General features: G+C 35.9%; 1 protein-coding gene across 2 annotated transcripts in view; it reads right to left on the minus strand.

Moving 5' to 3' along the window:
* The window catches only part of MINDY4 (MINDY lysine 48 deubiquitinase 4), a 74,059-nt gene that overhangs the window by 13,550 nt on the left and 36,186 nt on the right, over positions 1-24,323 (minus strand). For both annotated transcript variants that reach the window (XM_031049848.2, XM_005150015.3), the window contains exons 14-15: positions 12,315-12,378; positions 10,622-10,783 (exon numbers count right to left, since the gene is read on the minus strand). In XM_031049848.2, coding sequence (XP_030905708.2) covers positions 10,622-10,783; positions 12,315-12,378 — 226 coding nt within the window. The remainder of the gene's footprint in view (positions 1-10,621; positions 10,784-12,314; positions 12,379-24,323) is intronic.

Below are 24,323 nucleotides of genomic sequence, written 5' to 3' on the forward strand. Positions count from 1 at the left end.
AGATCAATGGGAGACCATGTTCTTATGCAACAGTACCTGAAAGCCAGGCAGGAGACTTCATAGGATCTCAGATGACTTGAGACACCCCTCTGTGAGCAACTAAACTGAACTCAAAATCTTTTATTGGACTAAAAATATAATACATTCCCTTCACTTTAGCATCTTCTTCTAGCTTCATAGCCCAGACATGTAAAATGTTCTCAGGTACTAGAAGAAAGCAATAACAGAAGCACTTGTTTTGATTCACTATTCTTAAAAGTGGCTGTCTTAGCCATATGATCATGAAATGATTTAGAATTTTCAGTGTAATGAGAAAAAAGGACAGCAAAGTTGCTACACTGGTTTTCAGGAGAGTGAACTTTAAGCTATTCAGGGAGCTATTTAGCAGAGTACTAGATGATCATTGTAGGTCCCTTCCAACTGAAATAAGATTTGAAGTATATTTCTTAAATCTACCAGATACTTAAAATGTCGGCTACTATAGCAAGTCTTTGGATTCGTAATTACTTTTCTCTGTATGTGTATTCATTTATCAGTTTAGCCATTTTTAAATGCTGCTTCACCCCATAGTCTTTAAGATTCAAGTCTAACATAGAATTGAGGCTTGTAGTTATTATTTGTAATGGAATTTATGGTTTAAGGTAGGTATATATGTGCTTTAATACCTGAGAGAGCGTATGTATGGTTTTGAAACTTTATATATATATATACTGATATAAAACGAGTCATGGAAACTCTCTGCATCCCCTGAGGTCATTGAATATATTATAGCATTTTCTTCACCTCACACTAATGGGTTCTGAGACAGATACCATTATCCTACTGCATCCTGCTGCTTTAAAACTGCAGTATCAACTAATGATACTATCACCTTCAGTAGTAAATAACACAGTAAAAATAGTGACTAGATTGCTCAATGTAGTAACTAATTAATGTAACAAACCAACCTAATTTCTCTCAGCTATGATTTTAATATTCAGCTACAATAGATATTTATTATTAGCTATATTCCTGTCACTGAAGCTGTATGACAAGTTCAAAATAATACTGTTTTTTTTTTTCTCCCATTGAATTGTCAGGGTTTGTATCTTTAATAAAACACTCAGGGAAAATAAAAAACAAAATCAAACTGTTTGATTTCAGTAGAATGTTTCTGATAACAGCTCTGCTTATTATTCATATAACAGACAGAATCACTACTGTGCAGGATGTTGTGTATAACCATCTTTATCACCAGTTCTGTATATCCTTTGCTAAACAGATATTGCAATGCTGGTATGCTACTAATCTGCAAAACAAGGAATGGCAGCCAAGTGTGTAAATATACGCACAGAGAAATATGAGATCAGTTTTTGTCTCCATAATACAGACACATGGATCAAAGAAACTTTGCTAGTTTAGAGGCTCTGAAGAGGTTTGCACAGTAATATGATGATATAATCTACAGAAATCATCTACTCTATTGCAACTTCTACCTTTACCACTATGGGATTTAAATAATGTCTCAGCATATGCCATGGGTACTAGTGGAAACTGGAAGATTTTTAACAGAAAAATTATTGTACATGCTTTCTAGATATAGATTCACAGATACAGCTTCTGCAGTCCACTCCTCAGTTCTTCATTTTGGGCACACAAGTGCATCAAATATATTGCTAAAAGGCAAGAAGCCAACATATATGCTATTTTAATTAAAATTCTAAACAACATCTAAACAGCATCTAAACTAAGCTATAAGTAGTGTGTAGGGTTTTTATTCTTGAGATTTAGAATTTATATCTGAAGTGTTACATGAGTACAAATTCAATTCTATTCCCCGATGAGAATTTCTGCTTATATAACAAGTCTCTAGCTAATTAAGTAACTGTTCCCTGACTCATTACTTCACTAATATCTATTTATACCAGCCTTTTATAAAACAGTTTTTGATTTTTATGTAAATTCTTGTCTTAAAAGTAAAGCATTGTTTCAGAAGCTCACAAAAATACTCATAACAGGAGTTATCTCAAAGGGAAACATGCAGGTGCAACAAAAGATGGCAAATTAGAGGGATACGGATGAAAAGATTCAGTCTCACAAACATGCATATTTTAATATGCAGATATATCAAAGCCAAAAAGGAACATCCAGTCTTCTAAAAATGTGTTCTTCCTACGTATGTCTGCTAAAGTAACTTCCAAGCTTCATCAAACAGTGTTTGACAAAATAAGATTAGAGAGATACAACAGTGTTTCAAAGCACACATACACTCCAATTCTTACACACATGAACAGTCTTATTGAAGTGAGGACAAATTATTCAGATGAGTAAGGTCTGCAGGAACGTTCTCTAAACATATACAGTTTTCAATTACAATGCTTGCAGAAGAAGGCAAGGACATGAACTTTAAGACAATAATGAGAATCTAAAAACATTTTAGTTCAAATCCTCATCTCCCATAAAAAGCGGGAAGTCTTTGTTTCAGTTACGTAAACTATTCTAGTTGAGGATCGGCTGCTACCTTTGACATCAAGTTGTGTTCCAGCTGTTGGCTGGTCACTGCAGGTCTGTTTCTCAAAACAACTGGACAGTCTGTCCCATTACCATCACCTTCCAGAGGCTTGTGGCTCCCCAGAAACCTCAGGTTATTCCTGCACTCTGGGTGGGCATAACATGGAATGGGAAAAGGTCAAGCAGCATGGGTTTTATCCATAAGGTTAGAATTCCTTTATATCTCCATATTTCTTTGTCTAGACTTCCTATAAGGAAATTCTCTCTCCCATTGCATTTCCCAAATCATGTCTAAATTTTTTCTACAAAATTTAATATGGAATCATGCTACTGGCAAAGAATGATCCTCATTGTGAGGATTCTTTTGCTGCCTTCTTGAAGCATCGATTGTTGAGCAGACTGAAAGCATGCTCTCATTTAACTGGTCCAGCTGGTGAGTGGTGAGCACTTCTTCCATTGGTGGGCCAGGTTGGCTGGTGGTAGTGATCCTGGAATATAACACAACCTTGAAGCAGAACAGGGAAGAACAAGCATAAACACCAGTTCTGACTTCTCATGAAACCCTTCAAACTCAGAGTGTGTGTTATCCAACAAGTGCTTGCCAGAGAATGGGGCCCTTCCTTCCAGCTGTTGTATGCTGCCCTGTGAGTGTAATGCTGGTTCTGACTTCCAAAAGCAAATCACGGATATGTAACTTGAATTTGTTCTATTAAATATTATTATTTTTGTAAAGGGTTCAACAGCTGTATTTCTTCTTTGCAAAACAAAAATAGAATCCCTTTCGGTTTTTGAGGGTTTCTTTTCTGCTTGCAGTATCACAATGCATTAAAAAGTAATAATGCATTACTATTCAAATATTTGTTTTCAAACATGATCATTAACCTTCAGAAAAAAAAAAGAAAAGCAAGGAGGGGGAGAATGAATTAGGTGTCTTTTCGTGCTGCATGTTTTTAATTCCTATGGAGACATCACTAACCCTGATTCTCTCCCTTCTCTTAAGAATGCTCACAAATTTCAGGGACATAATTCTCAACATCGGAAAATGTCAACCTTTCAAAAGCAAGCACCTTTAAATGGCTCATTTTCAACACTCCGGGTGGCCTTTTTGTACATCTGACTTCAGTGTGTATTTGCACAATAGTGAAATTAAATCTACAGACAAATATTACTGGAGAATTACTCTAATGTATCTGCCAGAACGAGTTTATGGTATTTCAAAATTTGGCTTTTATTTTGTCATTGAACAGGCTATTTTTTGCCATGTGTATACCAAAAGAAACAACCAAGAAACATAACGTAGATACTGTTTTTCTTCATTTCCTTGGGTGATATGGTTTAGTGTGAGGTGTCCCTGCCCATGGCAGGGGAGTTGCGACTAGATGATCTTAAGGTTCTTTCCAACCCTAACTATTCTATGATTCTATGATCTCTATTACCTTGAACAGAAGCAAACATTAGATTATCACTTCTGTGCAGTGGCTATGATTTGAAGAAGAAAAGATTATATCAAAACCAGAGGGGGTCATTTTATATGGATAGTGTGATGCCATTTTTCTCCAGGACTTTTATTTACTTAGTGTAATTTCACTTCCTTGATTGTTGGACTTTACTTTTCTCTTTTAATTAAAATTAGATTCAGTTATTTCTTGCTTTTATGTTTGCTTGCATGAATACAACTGATGCTTATTTTCCGTAGTAATCATACAATACAGTACTGAGACCCATGTGATTACACAAAGGTCCGGGTTCTGCCAAACTGTGCACTTTCTAATTGTACTGAATCCAGTAGGTTTGATAGACAAAAGGATAATTACAAAGCTTTCACAGTTAAAGGCCACAACCTATTGTTTATACTGTCAATGTTTCTTCCCCATAACTGCAATGACCTTTACTGAATTAATATTAAACAATGTTCCAACAGTGAACATTGACACTGAAGTGTGAATGGTGTAAAAACAGATATACGTGGTCTGAACACCACTGACTCAGTTCACCTATTTGACCTGCAGTATTAAAATACCAGGTCAGCCACAATACTATTATATTTGCATCTAGTTAATGGACACTGTGAGGATAAAGTTAATGACACTGACATGTACTTGATTTCAGATTAAGAAAAATAAAATTAATGTTCACAAACTTTATTATTCAGACTATGCATAACTTAATGACTTAATGCTGTGCATGAAATTGTCTAATTAGTGAAATTATCTAATTAATAAATTACCTAATGAATGATTTTATCTAATGTATGAAATGATCTAATGTCTTAGATAATTCCTCTGCAGCTTTGAATCCTTCTTGTTGTAGAAAAGGAAATCTTTCTGATAATGAATGTGGGGGCGGGGGAGATCGGGAGAGAGAAGGGCAACATTAATGAAGAAGAATAAAAAGAAGTGTGCATTCAATCCTAACTAAAGACTCTGGGAAAGCACTGGCTATTGACTAACGTTCTTTTATGCTGCTGTGGCAAGGCAGAAATATGTCAGGGTACTAGGTAGCCTCAGAATCTTTTATTGATCCATGTCCCCTTCTGCTGCTTTGCTGGTACATCCCATCAAGTTGGAGAAACGCTGAGAGAGATTCAGACCCTCACTCAGACTTCAGCACTTTGCCATTCCCTTAACAAACATGAAGGACTTTATAATTCACTTCAGTAAATTGCTTCAATGCAATGACAAAGATAGATAGGTCAAGATTCAGTCCACTTAACTCTTAAGCACCTGTTTCTAGGCTCTCTGACTTAGGTTGGCCCTAGGCTTTGGCTGTCTATAAAATCAAACAAGGAAAAGATAGGTCTTGACAGAACTTAGATGCCCCCCTGTTCACAAGCTATAAGGGGAGTTGGCTGGACTGAGCTAAGCATTTTCAACCTACAAAAGACCTAAAATTAGATGGAATAAATCTGGATGCACATGTAGGTATTTGTAACCTAGAGAGACGTGGAAAATATTCGACTTTTCATTTTTTATTTTGTCTGTTTGCAAAGCATGCAGAACTCTTTTAAACATGTGGGGTTTGTTATTCTTATTGTCTTGAATAAAATCTTTGTGATTCTATTTTATTTGTAAGGATGTTGACAAGAAATCAATGCCAATATTCCAGCAACAGTGATTGGCCTCTGGGAAAATAACTGTCCATGGATGACTAGGAGGACAATAGGACTTCATTAAACAAAATTTTGGTTTCAGGCTAGAAAGGGAGATGTAAAAACAAGGGATGAAGAACAGGCTTTTTAAATGGGCAATGCTTTGTCAGCCTTGTTTCAGTCAAATTTCTACGTATCACATATTTTTGCCCACAGTGGTGATCAAAAATGTCTCCATAAAGAGCAGGGTCCCTTGCCAAATGCGTGTACACAGCACAATATCTACCACACACACATTATTGAAAAATAAGTGGAAAATTAAAACCAACCATCAGTTTCCATTTTGCACATGCATATTTCTGTTGTTGGTTCCTTAAGCAAGTTGGTTAAAACCCTCTTTCTAAATCTCTCCCTTCTGCAACCCCACCAACGATGTGGATTGAATGCAGTCCATCTGACTGAGAAAGATGCCTGTTTAGCAGACATATTTCCCAGCAAAAAAGGTTATAGGAAGGACATTCCACAGGGCAAAAAACAGGTGAGGTGCCAGAAGACAAGAGCATGTGTGCTGGATTTAATAATTCAAGTAAGGCTTGTTACAGCACAGAGTGTGCTGGTTGCATCAAAACGACCAAAGATAATATTTCCCATCTGTGGAATTTTAATGCATAAATTCTGTTTGTTTATGTTTGTCCTTCTTTTTGAAAAGAAATTGGAAAAATGAGGATGAAGTCTTTGTCAGTGCCACATTCTCTCTCTATCTTCAGAACTGCAAAAACTATAAAGCATCAGTCTCATGAAATGCTGACAGCCCAGGCAGAAACTTGGACATTGTCAGGAATCAGAGTAGGCTGAGTTTGGGAGGTCAGATAATAGTAGGTTTAACTACCATAGCAGGTCAGGTTGAAAGCAGGAGAGAATCAATGAAGACAAAGAAGAATTGGTGATAAGGTTCAAAAGTAACCTTGAATACTTCCACTACTTCATGTACAACAGCACATACCTAAAGTGATTTTAAAACGCATTTCAGAAGGATGGCCAAATTCATCAGCCAGTACACTGCTTACTTCAGAATAACAGATTCAGAAGACCTGTATTCTCTTCCCAGTTTAGCCACTAGCTTATTGGATGACTTGCTGGGATGACACTTTGACTTTTGCTTGTCAGTTACCCCCCTGGAAAATGGTAATGATACTTGCCTCTTTTGTGAAGCACAGATCTATTCACAGAAAATGACACACAAATGTTAGATATCATTATCATTATTATCATCATTAATAAGAAAAAAAGTAGTATATTCTAATTTTTTCAGATGCGAATGCAGATTACTTTTCTCTTTTGTCACTGTTAGTGTCTTAAATGATCTGGTATAAATGCAACTAGCATGTGTTTCCATCTGTTTCTATTTTTAACATGACAGTAAGTTTTGAAAACTTTCACCATTCCAGGTTTTTTCACCTGCAATTTTAATGTGACATATAAGCCAAAGACTCTGACTCAAATGCAGGGACTTTCTCACTTGCAACTGCTATAATTGGCCCTGCCCACTTCTGCGCCTCACCCCTCTCTCTGAGGTCTTGTTTCTGCTGCAGAAACAACTCCACTTCCATGAAACTACTGCTGAACTGCTGCATATTGCATGCCAGCAAACAGAGGAAAACCTCTGGAAAACCAATTTTATGTGGACTGACCAGATTTTGGAAATGTTGCTATTTCTTTTGGAGCTCTAAAGAAATACCAGGAAACATAAAATCTGAATTTAAGTATCTTAGTTATATATGTAAAATCAGATGGAATAATATAGCTTAAATATGGGCTTAGCACAAACAAAAGAAATCCAAAGATGTGTAACTTGCCTACCAAAAAGTAGCAAAATTGGACTTTTAGTTTTTTTGCATTCAAATACAGAACTAAATGTTTGCATATGGAATAGATTGAATAAATCCGTTTGTCACTGTGACAAAATTCGCAACAAGTAACTACATTACCAAAAATATACTGAGTATGGTGATATGTTAGGAGTGATGATTAGACATAACAGTTCCAGACAAATTACATGAAACACACATTTTTCTAATCAACAAAGATAACACATTCAGCATGATCCAGTGAAAGGGATTAATAGATCAGCAACAGAGGAGTTCTTCAGGCAATCACTAGAGAAAAAGGGGCTGATCATATTGTTTTGACTTGTGCTACTGCCAAAGTTTGACATAAGGATTAATTCAGTTCTCATGACCTCATGATATTTTCAACTCAGAAGACATACCAAGGAAATTGTGGATTACATACAAATACTCCACATAATTAGACAAGAGAGATAAAATGGTATAGAAATCTTTCTCTGTGTGGATTTACTGAATCTAGCCTGTAATCTTCCATATCTCTTCCTAAATGCACTTGTAAGTTGGAAGAAATCTAGAGCAGAGCAATAAAAATAAGTGGTGGACAGGATGTGCTGATGAAAAAGGGAGGAACTGTTACATCAGCTTGCAAATGTCTAGCGGATAGGGATGAATTGTTTAGGGGGCAAGCTGGATTAGAAGTAAGAAAAATCAGAGGAAACTAAGCAAATGAACAGTCAGATTTAATATTAGTATATTTAAAGCACAAACTGTGTAGTAGATATTAAAATCTCCATATTTGCAGATACCTGTAAATCTGTATTTGCACTTTCTTATATTTTAGAGATGTTTAAGAAAAAAGGTAAGATCACAATTATATGTACAACAATCACCTAATAAATGGACAGCTAAACAGAGAGGCAGGAACTTCATGGATACATATTTTTTAAAGAAGGCTTTCTATATAACAGGACATAAAAATATCCTGAATTGTCCCGAGAGGTTGGCTGGATATGACCTAAAGGGAGTTTTCCAACTCTAATGTCTATGATTCACCATATATCGTTCTCAGGATTTTCTTACTCCTGGAAACAAAAACCCAAACCAAAACAAAAAAAAACCCCAACAAACAAAAATGACAATCCTTTTCCATTACTGGTTTCTGTTACCATCCTCAGAGCCACAATGTAACTGGATGCTGAAACAACTTACCAAAACACAGAGGAAGAGTCAGTTTGTAAGACACAGCCAAATGCTATTCTCAGTTTCATTACCACAAACTATCAGTGACATTTATTTTTTTCTAAATTGTTCTAAACTTATATCTTTGTAACGGGAAAGCAGAATCTGTCCTCTCATCCTAAAAAGCCACTGTGGATACTCCAATGACTTGAGACCAAAGGCCACCAGAATCTGACTTCTGTCCTAGCCCTAAGGCAGCACTGCAGCATGAGCTGAGACATACAAACTGAAATGCAGAGAACTTGCAGATGCTCTTAATAAAAAGCAAGACAATTTGCAACAGATGCCTAACTAATGTAGACTGAAGGAAAAAAAAAGGGAAACTACGTCTACTGGAGTTTCTGTAGCAGATTAAGAGTCACTGGCTTGGAAAACAGATCACTGCTTGTGAGTCCAGCTCATGCAAGAGCACAGTAGTAGAAGAAACAGACACCCCTCTCTGTCTAATTTGCAGAATAAGTGGAAGATGGTGTCTGATTCTCTGAGTAACTTTTATTTTATTTTTAGAGAGAAAATGGGAAAGAAATAGCTCCTGCCTGCACCAACCTAACTTACCATTTTGCTACTTAGATGTCATTTTCCTCGCAAGAAAATGAAAAAAATGCTACCGTGGTACATAACTGTTTTTTTTTTTTTTTAGGTTTTAAATGTTACATTGCTCATAGAAAAGAACAAGGAACTTGAACTAGACACAGAAGCTAATTTATTTTTATTACAATTTCTTCCAAATTAATCTGATTTGGAAACATTGATACGCTGCCTTGACTGAATTTAAGCCTTGTTATAATCTTGTGAACACAGAATGGCATTAGTCAAGAATAACAAAAATTACGATTTGTCAGTAGCAGAAAAACATAACTGACTTCAGCCATATGGAAAACAGTTAACAATCAAGCTTTGCTTTCAGTCACACATTTATATTAGATCAGTACGAACAAATTTTTTGCTAATCACTTTCAAATGTTTATAGAGGCACTGACTGCAAATCCAAATGGGACTGTTACAATTATCTAATCTAGCATCTAACACAAGCAAGAGAAGTTCAAATAATACCCTTGCATCAAACACGAGATTGCTTGCTTAAGAACATGTTTTTTGGAAAGATGTCAATCTTCATGACAATGTCTGTTGAGGGAGAACCATTGAAATCCTTATACAAGTTTTTCCAGAGATAAATTAATGGTTGTCAATATTTAAAATGTTTAATCTGCCTTTTAATTTTCATGATTATTGTAATTAAAGTACTAATTTCAAAGACATGTTAAAAGGACAATTCCCATTATATTGACACGTATTTTAATTGCCTCCCCTCCCCTTTTTTTTTAACTGTTACTAGAATATGACCACCATTACACATAGAGTAGAGGATTCAATCAATTTGGTCCCCCATGACATAGGAAATTGTGGAAAAATAAATACTTAGGGTGAGTTTCTGCTCCAGATTCAGCTGCTTACATATACACGACTAAGCCATGGGTGCTCAAATGTGAGCTGAGTGTCTCAACTCCACTAGATCTCTCTCAGTGGAGAGCTAGTGAATACAGTCAAGGGAGAGTGTTCAGCTTAGAGCACATAATTATGTTTAGTTTGCTGAGCAGCTTTCAGCCCCACAGACTGCACTGAGCAGTTTCTAGTTCACCTATACAGATCTCTATGGCAGCCACTTAAATAGCAGTGCTAGTTTATGCTGACTCCTTCTTCAGGAGATCAGTTAAAAAATTATACAGACATGTACAATTTGAGAAGCTATAGACCACTCAAGTCATTTACCGAGGGGTGGCAGTAGTAACACAGAACCTTCATCCAGAAGGGTGACCATGCTCTAAAACAGTGCTGGATGCCTCTGAGTGAGCAACCAAATAAAGCCCGTAATTTCTTAGCTGATATATTCACTCCAAGCTAATTTAAAATGTAATCGTGTCACTTTTAATTAAAGTCAAAATAATAGAAAGCATACCTGACAAACATCATAGTGCTCAAAGAGTGACAGCAAACCAATATCACTGCGGCTTGTGATACCTTTCAAAATTGTGATATTGCCATTTCCAGAGTCCAGCTCTATCACATTGTTGAAAACATTGGACACAGCTTTGCCAGTCAAAAGCAAGTTCACCAGTTCCTGTTTGTGACATGTTGAAAAGCAAACAAATAAGCAAATCCCAGTAAACATCTTGTCTAATTCAGGACTAAGAGTCACACATGCACCTGACCCTTAATTTATGTGGTGGCTTTAAAATTAGGGTAAGGATTAGGATTGCTTACAGATTTTTTTTTTTCCAAAATTTTAGGTAAAGTCTACTCCCAAAGCAAAATGAGAAAATATTAGTGGAGTTTTTAGTGTTCATCTTTCCAGAGGCAGATTGCTCTCAACCTTCTGAGTATTGTTTTTTTAAAAAATTCAAACATTTTAGTGTCCCTTTTGCTCTACAATTAAAGAAAAAAATTACATGAATGATGTAAATTAACAGCCTATACAGTACTATCTGATATTTCTGCATGTGCTTAGTGGTGAATTTTCTGTTGGACAAGATGCGTCAAAAGATTATTCCTTTATCACTGATTATTTCTGGATGAACTTAAGTCTCATTCAGTAAGACATTCACCCATATGGTTTCACATCTGATTCGTATCATTAACATATTCGTACTTACTATAGTGGATTGCTGATCACTTCTTCTCCAATTGAACTAGAAGTACAGGTGTGTCAATGTCTAAATACATGTGAGAGGGTGAAGGGGTGTGCATGTGCCCTTGCGAGTGTGTGTAAAGTTTAAGGAAATACTAGACAAGTTGCTTGGTTCCCACAAGGGCCAGCTAGGATGTAACAGCATGCGACATGTAGCAGCAGAATGTGCTACAGCAATGAACAAGCTAACTACTAATAAATAACATATGTCAAGAAACATGATGGAAAATAACAAGACTGTTTCCAGAAAAAATAGTTCAAATTACCATGGCCAAAGACATGAATAACAATGGTCTTGCCAGTTTGGACTTGATGTATGACTTGAAAAATACTGCACACATTTTCTCCTGAAGGACACCCCAAAGTTTATAGGTTCTTACTGGTGTTTTTTAGGACACGTAATCTGCCAGTGATGTTCCACCACCTTCTTGACAAATGACTGTGTAATCACAGTCTAAAAGTCTTCTAGCAACAGTAGAAGAACACACACCATATATCTTTTAGACTCATCTACAATAAGTCAGTGTCTCCAGTTTGAAGTAGCAGTTAGCTGGGAAATGACCATTTACAGAGGAGCTGTACTATCAGGCATGTAACCTCAGTCACCTTTCTGAAACGGTAGGGAGGAAGCACCGTTTGCAGTATCAGTGGCATCTCAGCACTGAAATCAACTAAGGAGTACAAAAGAGGTGGATGAGAGGTGTATGCACACATGCACATATAGGTACGGACACACATGGACCAGAAAATCATGCTAAGAAGCAGAGGCTCTGAAAGCAAAGGCAACGATATGCCAAAACACAAAACAGAAAAAACAATAAAGGATGAAGGTGCTTGACATTATGGGGAAAAATGAAAAACATTAGAAATTTAAAATAAGAAATGCCATCTCTTTCCAGAGGCCAGTTCACAGTTCTGCAAGCAGAGGTGTATGACATCCCCAAAGACCACATGCTTAACTTACCTGAGTACAATAGCCATGGCTTCCAATCAACCGGTTTGTAAGAACATCAAAATCATTGCGCACCCTGAAAATGAGTGGAGAATACAATTAAATTAAGAGTGGAGAACACAAATTTAAATACGATTCCTTTTTTTTATGTTCGACTTAAGATTTCTAAGTCTTGGGGAAAAATCCCAAACTGGATTCGCTACCATAAATATAGTTTTTGATTTTGGAATAATTTCAAGGTGATTTTTTGCATGGACAGTGTATATATCAGCTAAACCTGTGGCAAGCAAAAGTTGGTTAGAGCTAGACTGAAGAAAATAGCTGTAAAGCCATCGTCACTACTAGTTAGAATTTTAGACATTAGAACTACTGAACTACTTGTTTTACAGAGTTACAGAGTCACAGAATGGTTGAGGTTTGAAGGGACAGCTGGAGGTCACCATGTCCAACCCTCCTGCTCAGAGCCACCTAGAGTCAGTTGCTCAGGACCATGTCTGGATGCATTCTGAATATCTCTAAAGAGGCAAACTCTGCAACCTACCTGGGCAACCTACTCCAGTACTCAGGTAAGATGTTCTCACAAATATGTGTATGTATTCCTATCATTAGTACTTGGAATACATCCACCACAAACTGAAGATGATATAATATATATACTGTATGGTCCATGAAAAGAAGAGAATTAAAAACCAAAACAACTCGAGGTCTACCTATTCATAATACTGCTGTGTGGTCCCTTTTTCTATCTTATGATATCAAAAGTCCATAAAACTACATTATTGATAAATATGGAGTAGCATATCCCCAAACTAAGTTCCTTCTTGCATAACTACTGGAATTATTGGATTAGTTGATGGTTGGTGACCTAAAAAATAAAGGCTGCAACTGTGATAATTTTTATCCTGCAGATATAATGTAATTGCAAACATTATTTTACACATCAATAAATGTCTAATCCGGTGTTGAGAAAAAACAGCGTCCTGTATTCTGGGACAGCTATGGCAATAGACTCCATTGGTTAATTCTGTGGTTCTTAAAAAAGCTATTTCCCTTCAGAATAAAAATATATTAATCACAGTTGTTTTGGCTACATTCGTATTTTGGTATTGTTACAAAGGTAGAGAGAATGCCTGAAAGATCATCAATCAAAAACTTAGCAATTCTATATACATCTGGCCTTCTCATTCTCATTTGACTTACTTGTAAAATTTTTTATGCACCCAAATATTTATATTTCTAGGCAATTAGAGCAATTATTTTTTTTAAGAAAATATTTTCTTTGTGATAAACTAAGAGTTGAATTGATATGGATAGAGTAAAGCTAGCTAGGGATTTCCCTTCAACTTTGCTATACATGGCCTGCTAAAAAATTGATTTCTTACATAAAAAGCATGAGACATTCCCTGTCTTCATCACAAACTTTACATAATTATTTTCACATATAATTTCTTTCAACACCAAGATCAGAATATATGATTTTCAACTCTAATGATACTTAAAACATTCAAAACATCATAGCCATTGAATAACAACACCCTTTAAAAAAAATAATTGTTTTAAAGGTAATCATAACAAAGTGCCACAATAACATATTTTCTAGTGTGAAATCAAAGAAAAGACCACGGAAAGTGTGCCTGTGATATGGAAAATTCTCTCATGTAACATTGCAAGGAATGGATGAGGCGATAATAATCTTTGGATTTTGGCCATTTTTTAGTTTTAGAAACAGTTTCATCTTGAAAACGCCATAACCTTGTTTGAAACAAGTAGACTATACAATATGCGTCAGTTAGGGACGATGGGACATACTACAAAGACAATAGGAGGAAGTTCTAATTTCTTCTGTAGGTACAAACAATATGGGAGTTTAGAGGTGTATCACAGATTTTCAAGGAGAAGAACATCTGCCTTTCAAATCATCTCTGCTAATGAGGAAACAAACATCGGGCATATAGCTATGAGCTTTACACCTATTCTAAATGGCTTTAAGATTATTATTCATACCTGCCAAAGACTTACTAGCTTCTGTGCAGGTGTATTTATTATGTATTAATAAAAGGCAAGTACACTTTATGCATTGTAAAAATATCACATAATGATAAGGTGCTTTGTTTTCTGCCAGGCTGTGAAGATGTTCATTAATGACAAGCAAATCTGAAACATTTGTTCATTCTGGTGTTCTGGCTATCAAACAGAACAACAAAACTAATTCATGACTACTATATCCCTACATGGAATTTTCCACTTAAAATTTTTAAATCACTTTAAAGCAGACAACCTCCTTAATTTTAAGCCAGGAGACTTGTCAGTGTCCTGGTCATCATCATACAATGAGTTAAAGGCTTGACTCTACTGAATCCTTCCTCAATTTACAGTCCAATGCTCTGCATGCTCCTTTGACAGAATCATAGGTCAGTAAAAAGACACGACTAAAGAGAACAGTGTTAATGACAAATATTTCTTCCTGGTGCTACATTATCAATATTTTCCAGTGTCATGGTAGTACACAATTGTAACTGGAATGAGCTAAAAGTATGGTGAGTGCTGGCACAGAATGGTGGAGTTTGCCTAGCCTGGTAATACTATAAATTTTGTGGGGAAAAAAAATACACACAAAAAAAAAACAACAACAAAAAAACCAAACAAACAAACAAAAAAAACCAAAACAACCTTTTCAGTCAGAGGGCAAGATACCAATTTTTAAAATCTCCTGGACAAATACTTAAAATTCAGCATGTGTTCAAATACACTTGTGCAAAATCTTCAGCAGGAATCATTTCCTGAGTTGATGCATAATCAAAAAACTGTCACTATGATCTGCTAAATTCCACATCACATTGTAAGATATCCCAGCTTGATTTTTATTTTCAGTTGTAATGTGGGTAATGTGGCTTATGTCTGTACTGAAACCAGGGAGGAAAGAGTTGGAATTCTCTATGCAGTGAGTGAAGCTGTGGCTTCTGCTATGGCTGAAGTAGCCTGTTGAGATGAGAGAAAGACAGCAACAAACACACTCAGATTAACACACTTGCCAATGTGCATAAAGTCATAGTTTCACCTTTTGTCTGCTTCAGTTTTTGCCCTGGGACCCTTGAATTGATGAATTCCCCATTCAGCAGTGCTGGGATTGCTTAGTCCAGTTTTTCTGTTTTCTTGACAAAATGCAGATGTATTTTTATACACTCACAGAAACTAAATAACTTGACAAAACTTATCTCCACACAGTTCACTAATTTTGTACTGTTCTTTTAAAAAAATATTTATATTTAAATTTTCTTTTATTCCTCCTCAGAGGGTGATCAGGGTGAGGTACCTCTCTCCTAAGGCTTAACTGTCTTTTGCCAGCATGCAACAAACATTTTTTTTTACATTATTACCACATAAAATGAACGTCATTATGGGGCAAAAAAAAAAAAAAAAAGATGTGTAATGTGGCTTCTGAACAAATATCTAAAGCAATGGAGAAATCTCATCATGACAGAAATCAGCAAAATACATCTGGTATGAATTATACACATTTTTTTTCATGTTTTTAATGCTGCCAGTTTTAGGGCAAGAATGCCTGAAATAGCCTTTAAAAAATATTATTACATATTATAAATCTCATGCTCCTCTCCATGCTCCTGTTGGTGATTCGGTGTTAACTTTCAGCTTTGTTGAAACTGTTAGTTTCAAGTTATAAATAATGCATTTGTTAAGGATGTAAGGTACTGAAGATTACAATGTGCTGAGCCCAAACTTTGACTGCTCTGAATTGTCACAGACATAACTGCTGTAACTTGGTAACATCAAGGTAGCCATTATGGTTCTTATTATGAATCTGCCTCATGTTTTACAATCATTCATCCATGCTGGGACATAAAAATTATTAAAAAATAGCCTAAGAGTTTAAGACAGATGGTCAAAAATACCAGAATTAGAAGAAAGTGTAATGGCAGCATAAACCTTAGTCAATGATGGTAAATGGATAAAATTAATTACAGTAATCTGTATAAACTGTATAGATTGTAAGGTTCTGAAATAATATAAACATTTTGAGCACTGGATGCAACAATATAACACAAACTGTAATCATATGAATGTTTTCTTAGTAAATAATACTGAGATAGAAAATAAGACATTTAAAAGATGTTTCATACACATTCATTCTCAATTTGCTTCCAGGAAAATTCCTGCTAAGTTTTAAATGGAGAACTTCTGAGCATTGAATATTAAATACAAAAGTCACATACAAACTGTAACACTAGGAATAACTCCAGATTATCAAAATACAAGTTAGTTCGTATCAGTTATTTACCCTAAATATTGTTTGGATTGATAGGAGACCAAAATAAAACAATATAAAGCAAACAAAAAAAATGGTGCATTCAAGTAAGTGCTAGCTGTTTTACAGTCCTTAACTCTGTGGCTAAGCTGTAATAGAAAATTGGTTACCTCACTTTGTTCATGGCAACAGACAGCTATATTAACAAACACACAATTACAAGTCTACTCCAAAAATAGAATTTGGGCTGGGAGGGAGAAAAACTCGTCTTCAAGCATAAGGATTTTAAATAATGACAATGGGGATGTGGAAAATGACAGGATGGGTGACTGGCTTATTGTGTAAATGTTCCATAATATTTTTTTCTTTATACTGGCACACTGCAAAGGTTTCAAATGAATGTTCAAAAAAGAAGGGAGGAGCCCTCTGAAAAAAGGGATTCAAACCAGCAAAAGAAAGAAAGTGGTTTCATTCTCTATTTACCATTTTTTCATATAGCTGCTAATTTCACAGAGTTGTTAGAATGTACAGATTCTGAGGCAATCATGCACATTTAATTCACATTTAATTCATCAGCTCTTCTGCTACAGGGTGCTAGCATACTATAGGAAGTATTTATATTTTAGAGAAATAGATTTGATGTGAAAAGTGATTAATCTATTGGCATATCAAACCCCCTATTTAATTTTTAAAACTAGATTATCTTTCTCACTGAATGCAGCAAGTCTTCCTGAGCGCAGCACATTAAGGTACTAAACAAGGATCTGCTTAAGCATGCTGACATTGTGTTTAGTAAATAGCTGAATAGTACATAGTATGACAGTACATTGACTGAAACTTGACAGGTTTTTTGTTACTGCTCTTTTGTAGTAGAATCATACTTACTCTTTCACATTTTTTTGAGTCTTTTTAATACATATACTTCATGTCCCTAAAAAAAAAAAAGAGTTCATTTCTGGAATGCTTTGATTTCTTGAAGAAAGTGGAAAAAAGAAGATTGTGCAGATGACAAAGCTAATCGATCACCTAGGGATTGGCTTCTTGTCATTGATTTTTTTTATATCTAAACATAAGCAAATAAACATCAGCTAATCACTCTGGGCTTCTTTACATTTTTGTACATGGTGAGAAACTGAATCCTGAGGGTAATTTATGTGACTTTGCTTAAATAATTTCAGAGTAGAGGAAGAAACTGTACTGTAAAATGCCTTTTTTTCTATCTGATGAACATAAAGGGAGCCTGCCAGAACTTGGGCATGACCGTCTAATTGCTATTTACCAGGGACAACTGGACACATAAATCATACTCACAAATATGCTGGCACTGTAGACAGGCTGAGTTTATTTTTTTAGATTGCAAGCTGAGAAATAAGGTTGCTATAGAAATGACAACACCCTGTAGCCAGTGTTGAAAAAAGATTCCTCAGTTGGACAAGCCAATTAAAAGGAATGCATGAACATTTGTTTTCAAATAGCCAGTTTGCTATAATTTTTAGCTCAAAGGTAAGAGAACTTGAGCATTTAAATGTAGTAGAATCAGAGGAAGTTCATATGGTCAGAAGAAACCACTGTCAAGTTACGGAGCAGTTTTCCCATCAGAAGAGACTTACACAGACGAGGATCATTTCCCTACAAAAGGAGCAATCGATGGGCTGCAGCGGAAGTTCAAAAACTCCTCAATGGTAAGGAGATGATTAAAGAACATTTACTCACTACTTTTCATAACATGATTTAGGCAACGCTCTGTAGACTTATTGGGCAAGCAGTTCAAGCAAACAAAAGGAAAAATTCTCCCACAAAATGCATAACTACGTTGGGGAGCTCACTGACACAGGATGTTGTGAAGGCCAAAAGAATTAAAAGGTTCAAAAAGGTTTTAGAAAAATTAATGGAGGATAGGTTCATCAAGGGCTAATAAACTCAATGGTCCGGATACAACAACCAGTTTAGGAAGTCTCTGAATTACAGACTATCGGAAACATGGAGAATATACCAGCAGAATAATTGCTCTATATTCACCCCATTTCTTAAGCAGTTTCCTACAGCAACTTCTACTATCAAAGACAGACTAGTAGGCTAGACGGACCTTTCTTTTGATCCTATATGGACAGTCTTACGGAACTCAGATACTTCTGAGAACAATGTTCTGTGTTTATATTAACCATGGTGTAGACTATCTCATACTGGGACAAAGCAGAGTTGTGGAGAGGGGGAAGAAAGGAAGATGATATTCTCTTCATCTGGCAAGTAAAATCCAGCCATCCCAGTTACTCTCTTCCATAGAAAATCACATTTCTTAGCTTCTTTATTGGCTTTACATACTTTTGTTGGTAACAGGGTAGAAACCTAAAATCTAGTTACACTTACAGTAATCTGTTGATTCACAGTCTAAGTTTACTGATACTCTTTAATTTTGTGCTAATATTGTTCTTTAAATGAAATAACTTTTCCTAGTCCTTGTTTACTTGCAACTGCTACCTTCCCACTTTTACAAAACAGTTATGTACCCTATTAAAATTAGTTTTTTAGACTAGAAGATATCAAAAATTCTGTTTTTTTGTAAGACAGATTTCTCATTCCCCTGGTCTTCCCCTTCTTCATTTCTTCAGTTTTCATGGCTGAACCCAATTTGACATGGTATTTCAATGACACATCAGTGCTTTGCACAATCTATTAATATTTCTTCACCTCTTAAAACTTTTTATGCTGACAAACCCTAATAGTAGATCCAATTCTATTTTATAATGAGGGCTTGAAGTCACTATGTGCTCCACTACTATTCTCAACTCCTCACCCTGCCATTTACTACCTGTGAAACCCCACAGTACAGTAGTGAGTACTCTCTGTTTTCATGACCTTTTGGTTTTTGTAGTCAAAATAAATTCTTTTTTTATTGCCCTCATCGTGAGTCTGAGCCAACACTTTTTGTACAACACAATTCGTTCTCTCTATTGACAGTGCCTTTCAACTTTTGAGTCACCACTACATTTCATTAGCACACCACTCCCTTTTACCAGCTTTACTGTAGGGAACAAAAATTGAGTTTAATCCCATACTGAGCACTGAGGAATTCCATCCGTAACCCTCCCCACACTGATAACTCTTTTCTGATTCCCTTTCTTTCACAATTATTAAAAGATCTCTTGTTTTCAAATTAGCAAATAACTTCTCATTTGATATTAATTAAAATACATATTGGTACTACAACTGCATGCTTTACTGAAGTTCAGATAGAATACAACTATTTCACTTTAAAAAAGCAGCTCTTTCATTAAAGCAGAATACTAATTCAGTCTTCTATAGCTTCTCTTCTGTAAAATCAGATTGCATTCCCTGCCATTTTCTATTTATCTCTGTAGTTACTTACTCTCTTTTCAGAATTTTGCCTAAAGCTTTCCAACCTGAAGAGATAAAAAGTAAGTTGCTTGGTCTGCTTTTGCACCTTTCTTAAATGTAAGCATGTTTTGCTATTACACAGTTATATGGTGACTGACCTCTATTGCAAAAAAGTATTAAGCATCATTGTCATTTTATCTATGACCTGAGATGCCAGTTATTTCAGTATTTGAAGATGAAAAACACCCACTCCTCCAGACTTACTGCACCAGAGATGCAAGGTTACAGTATGTTTTAATAGGACAAGTAGTATCATATGATCAAGAATGTAAGCTTTCAGGATCAAATCCTTCCCTAAAGTCTTACAAAGAGAGAGAGAGCTCAGAAAGTCTCACAAAATCTATGAATGAGATATAGGCAAACAGAAGCATAGTTAATTTCTTCCCCTCAGGTTGTGTAACCATCACTTTTAAGGTTCATTTCTACCTTGCACAAAATTAATTCAATTTATATGTATGGATTCCAGTTATTTATCCTGACTTTACACCATGCTGTTTTCCTTACTGAAATGTAAATCAGAATAATAATTTAGATATGGAGCATTCCTTAAATTATTTCTAATATCAGCCACATCCACTCTACACAGAAACTTCACATCTTTTCCTGCTATCTTTTTATTGATACGATAAGGAAATTACTTGTTTATTTTCCATGACTCAAGGTCTGAATCTGACCTCATTTGAACCACATTATTTCTGTATTTTCCAACACCAAGACTCAGACCACTAGTGCTAGACCTATCTGTTGCTCACCACACTTCTTTCATTCCTTTGCACTCTTTCTTTAGATATCAGAAAATTTTCCAGAAAATTAACTAATAAGCTTCCTTCTCTTCAGGCATGTTCTTCAGCTTTATGATTTATTCTGATCTGTTCTAGAAAGAATTGGATGTGTTGGGGGAACAACATGGATAATTTTCCCCTGTTGTCATAAGAAATCTTTCTGTTGCATATCCACATCAAATTTGCTATCACTCAGTATATAGTCCACTTTCTGTTCTGTGCACCCACTCTTGGTGACAGGCTTTCTTAACAAGGAAAGAAGTCACATGTCTCTATCCATTCTCTGTGCAAATCCCAGCTTCCACACATATACCATTTTCTTTTTGTTGTTGTTTTGTATTATTTCCAGATATACCAGTCTTACCCAGCAAGATGCCAAACAGAATTACAACCTCTTTGTCATCTTGATTCTTCCTCTTTTTGCTTAATTCAGTTCCATTTTTTCTTGTTTCCATTACCACTAATCTTTTTTCTTCAGTACCGCAAACTTCTTCAAACCTAATTCAACTGCTCCTTTTCTTTGTGTTCATGTTTCCACCTGGGTTACATTCCTCATCTAGCAGGCTACATAGCTTCCTTATCTTCCAATCTTATTTGACAGATGTTTACATAATTGTGTTGTGTCAGACCCTAATCTCCTTTCCTGTATCTTGTCTTCAAAATTCCATTCTATCATCATCTCCATCTTTATTCGTCTTTCCCTGAGCCCCCTCTTTCTCAATTGTTATAAGGTAGCATTTTATACACCAACATATTCCACAGCATATTCACTTTTGAAATAATATAAACCTTGTAGCTTCAAACATTGGTCTCACATCCTCCTTCAAATAATCCTAAGGATGTCTCACCTATCATTCCTGTCTTATCATCTTTCTTTGAAGGAAAAGCATTAACTTCTTTCAAGCAAACTCCCTTCTTTATTGCCTCTTAGCAGCTGAAGCTGCAATCTAAGGTTCATTACAGTTCTACATCTATCAATATATTTATTAATGAAGCAAGCCATTCCTGCCCAGTGAACACTCCAAATAGAAGGGCCTCTGCCTAATTCCCGCAACAGAGCCTCAAAAATAAGGAAGATCCTGAAGATTATGACTCACATTCAACCTATCAAGCAGGAGGTACAGAAGATCACTTACCCAAACAAAAAAGGACTCAATTCTTCCCTACCAAGGACTGGATCCCACACAAACTCTCCTATTTGCTCTCCTCCCACTGTTCTTGGTACATCTAATCTCATGCTTCCTCCATGTTGTAAAATCACAAATGTTTCTTGGACAGATCTGAGACTCTCATATATGGATTTTTCAGTTAGGTCAAGCTGCTTGTTTTTCAGCATAGTAACGTAATTGACAGCTGTTTCCCCTTAAAAATAGCTGCTTCCCTATCTTTTTAAAACACCAAAAGACTAAGCTGTAAAATACGCGATGACATCTATTTATATTACATAACTGTAAACACTGAGTGAAAACTGCTCACACACGTAATTTCCCCTGGCTGTTGGTGTCCCATGCATTCTCAGCTGAGGGTGGGGGCAGTACCTCCAAAAAGGTTTTCCCAGAAAATAGGCTCATAGAAAAACATATTTCTATCAATAACAGAGTATGCCCCACATGACTGGATCTTTTTTGTGAAGTAGTAATTGCTTTTACTCTTGGACAAGCCAAATGATCATTTCACAGAAAGCCTTTCTTCACCAGCCAAAGAGTGTGAGGAGAGTAGGTGCATTTTAGGGGAACTCTAAATTAGAGATTGTCTCTGAGACAGGAAAAGGTGTCACTTAAGGAAAGTGGATTGAGGGTGGAGAACCCATTTTTCCACCTGCAATTCATGTACCAGCAGAGCATTGCTTGCTCTTTCAATGTCCTACGTGACTAAAAGAGATTAAAAGTCAAGTAACATGTCAGAATCAGGGTTATGTCACAGTAAATGATACACAAAAGGGTACAGAAAGGGTATAGAAAAGGATGCAGAACAAAAAAGGCTTGAAACAGGTTACTACAATAATAATTTAGCATAATAATAATATAGAATCATAGAATAGTTAGGGTTGGAAAGGTCCTTAAGATCATCTAGTTCCAATCCCCCTGCCATGGGCAGGGATAGAATCATAATAATAAAATATAATAATAATGATGATCAGAGGGCTGAAGCACCTCTCCTATAAAAACAGCCTGAGAGTGATGAGGTTGTTCAGCCTGGAGAAGAGAAGGCTGTGGGGAGAACTTGAAGCAGCTTCCAGTACTTAACAGGGCTGATAGGAAATCTGGAGAGGAATTTTCTACAAGGGCAGGTAGGATAGCATCTAGGGGAATGGCTTTAAACTGACAGAGGGGACATTTATATTAGGTATTAGGAAGTACATAAAAAATCTGATCTTAAGGACAGGTGGAGCGTGACCCATAGTAATTGCATATATATATACTCTTACCATGCAGAAAATCTGAGGTAACATCTGGTGTGAAACAAGGATGAACATACCTGTCTACCCTGCAAGTTAGTGCATATATGGTCACAGCCATTGGGGTGTACTAGGTGGAATGCCAAGGTGACTCTGGATGGAGCTTTACTCCTGACTCTTTGCCAGGAACAACTTCTAATCTTTATTACAGCCCATAGGTATTACGGTATTATAAATACAAAATGTATATATATATAACACTATTTCTCACAGTGAAATGCTGTCCTGTAGAGATTAATAAAGACAGAACTATTATATTTTTTAAAAAAATTATAAAAATAGTTTGCCTATTGACCAAAGCAGGAAGATTATTGGAATATGGCTTGCAACAGAGAAATAATTACAGAATCAAATCCAAGCTTACAATAGGATATATCTGAGCATAGTACAGGGCATAATAGTGATAACAACGTTCATTCAACATCTTCAGAGCACTTAAAAATCAAATTCCTCAGATGAGCAAGTTATTAATTAAATATGGTATATTAGTTATGTAAATATTGAAGCTAGATACTCTGCATAGCCAGAGAATGATCGTAGCCACTGGTCTTTTAGCCTGTCTGATCAGGCTTTCCTGTCACATGAAGTTCAAACAAGTCAAGAATTCTCTCCCCTATAACATGCCAAGTGCAGCTCAGCTTCACTTATAAAGGGAAGGCTATTTTTTGAGATGGAATACGTATACCGGACAGCTATTAATACGATTTGATGCTTGCATGTATTTATTTAAAGGATGGATCAGAATGACAGATGAAGGAAATTTAACTTTCCTGGTTCAGTAAAATGATACCCAGGAATGAAAAGTAAGTGCTCAAGGGAACAGAACAACATAGTTTTAATTATATGATTTTCTTAGTAAAAATTGCTAACTGATAGAAGATTTCAGAGAAATAGATAAACTGCTTATAATTAAGGACAGACCTAATTGCTGTGAGAAGTCCTACAATGATAAGGAATGAAAATGTCATTTATTCCATTTAATAAGAAGGCATTGGCTTTTGAAACCAGAACAAAACAAGACAAAACAAAGAACAAAATGTCCCAGAACTCTGAAACCAGCACAAATTATGAAACAGGGACATACACATTTCTGGAGCTGTGGCATCACAATAAAGAAAAAG

This window comes from Melopsittacus undulatus, chromosome 1 (genome assembly GCF_012275295.1).
Source record: "Melopsittacus undulatus isolate bMelUnd1 chromosome 1, bMelUnd1.mat.Z, whole genome shotgun sequence".
NCBI classification, from domain to species: Eukaryota; Metazoa; Chordata; class Aves; order Psittaciformes; family Psittaculidae; genus Melopsittacus; species Melopsittacus undulatus.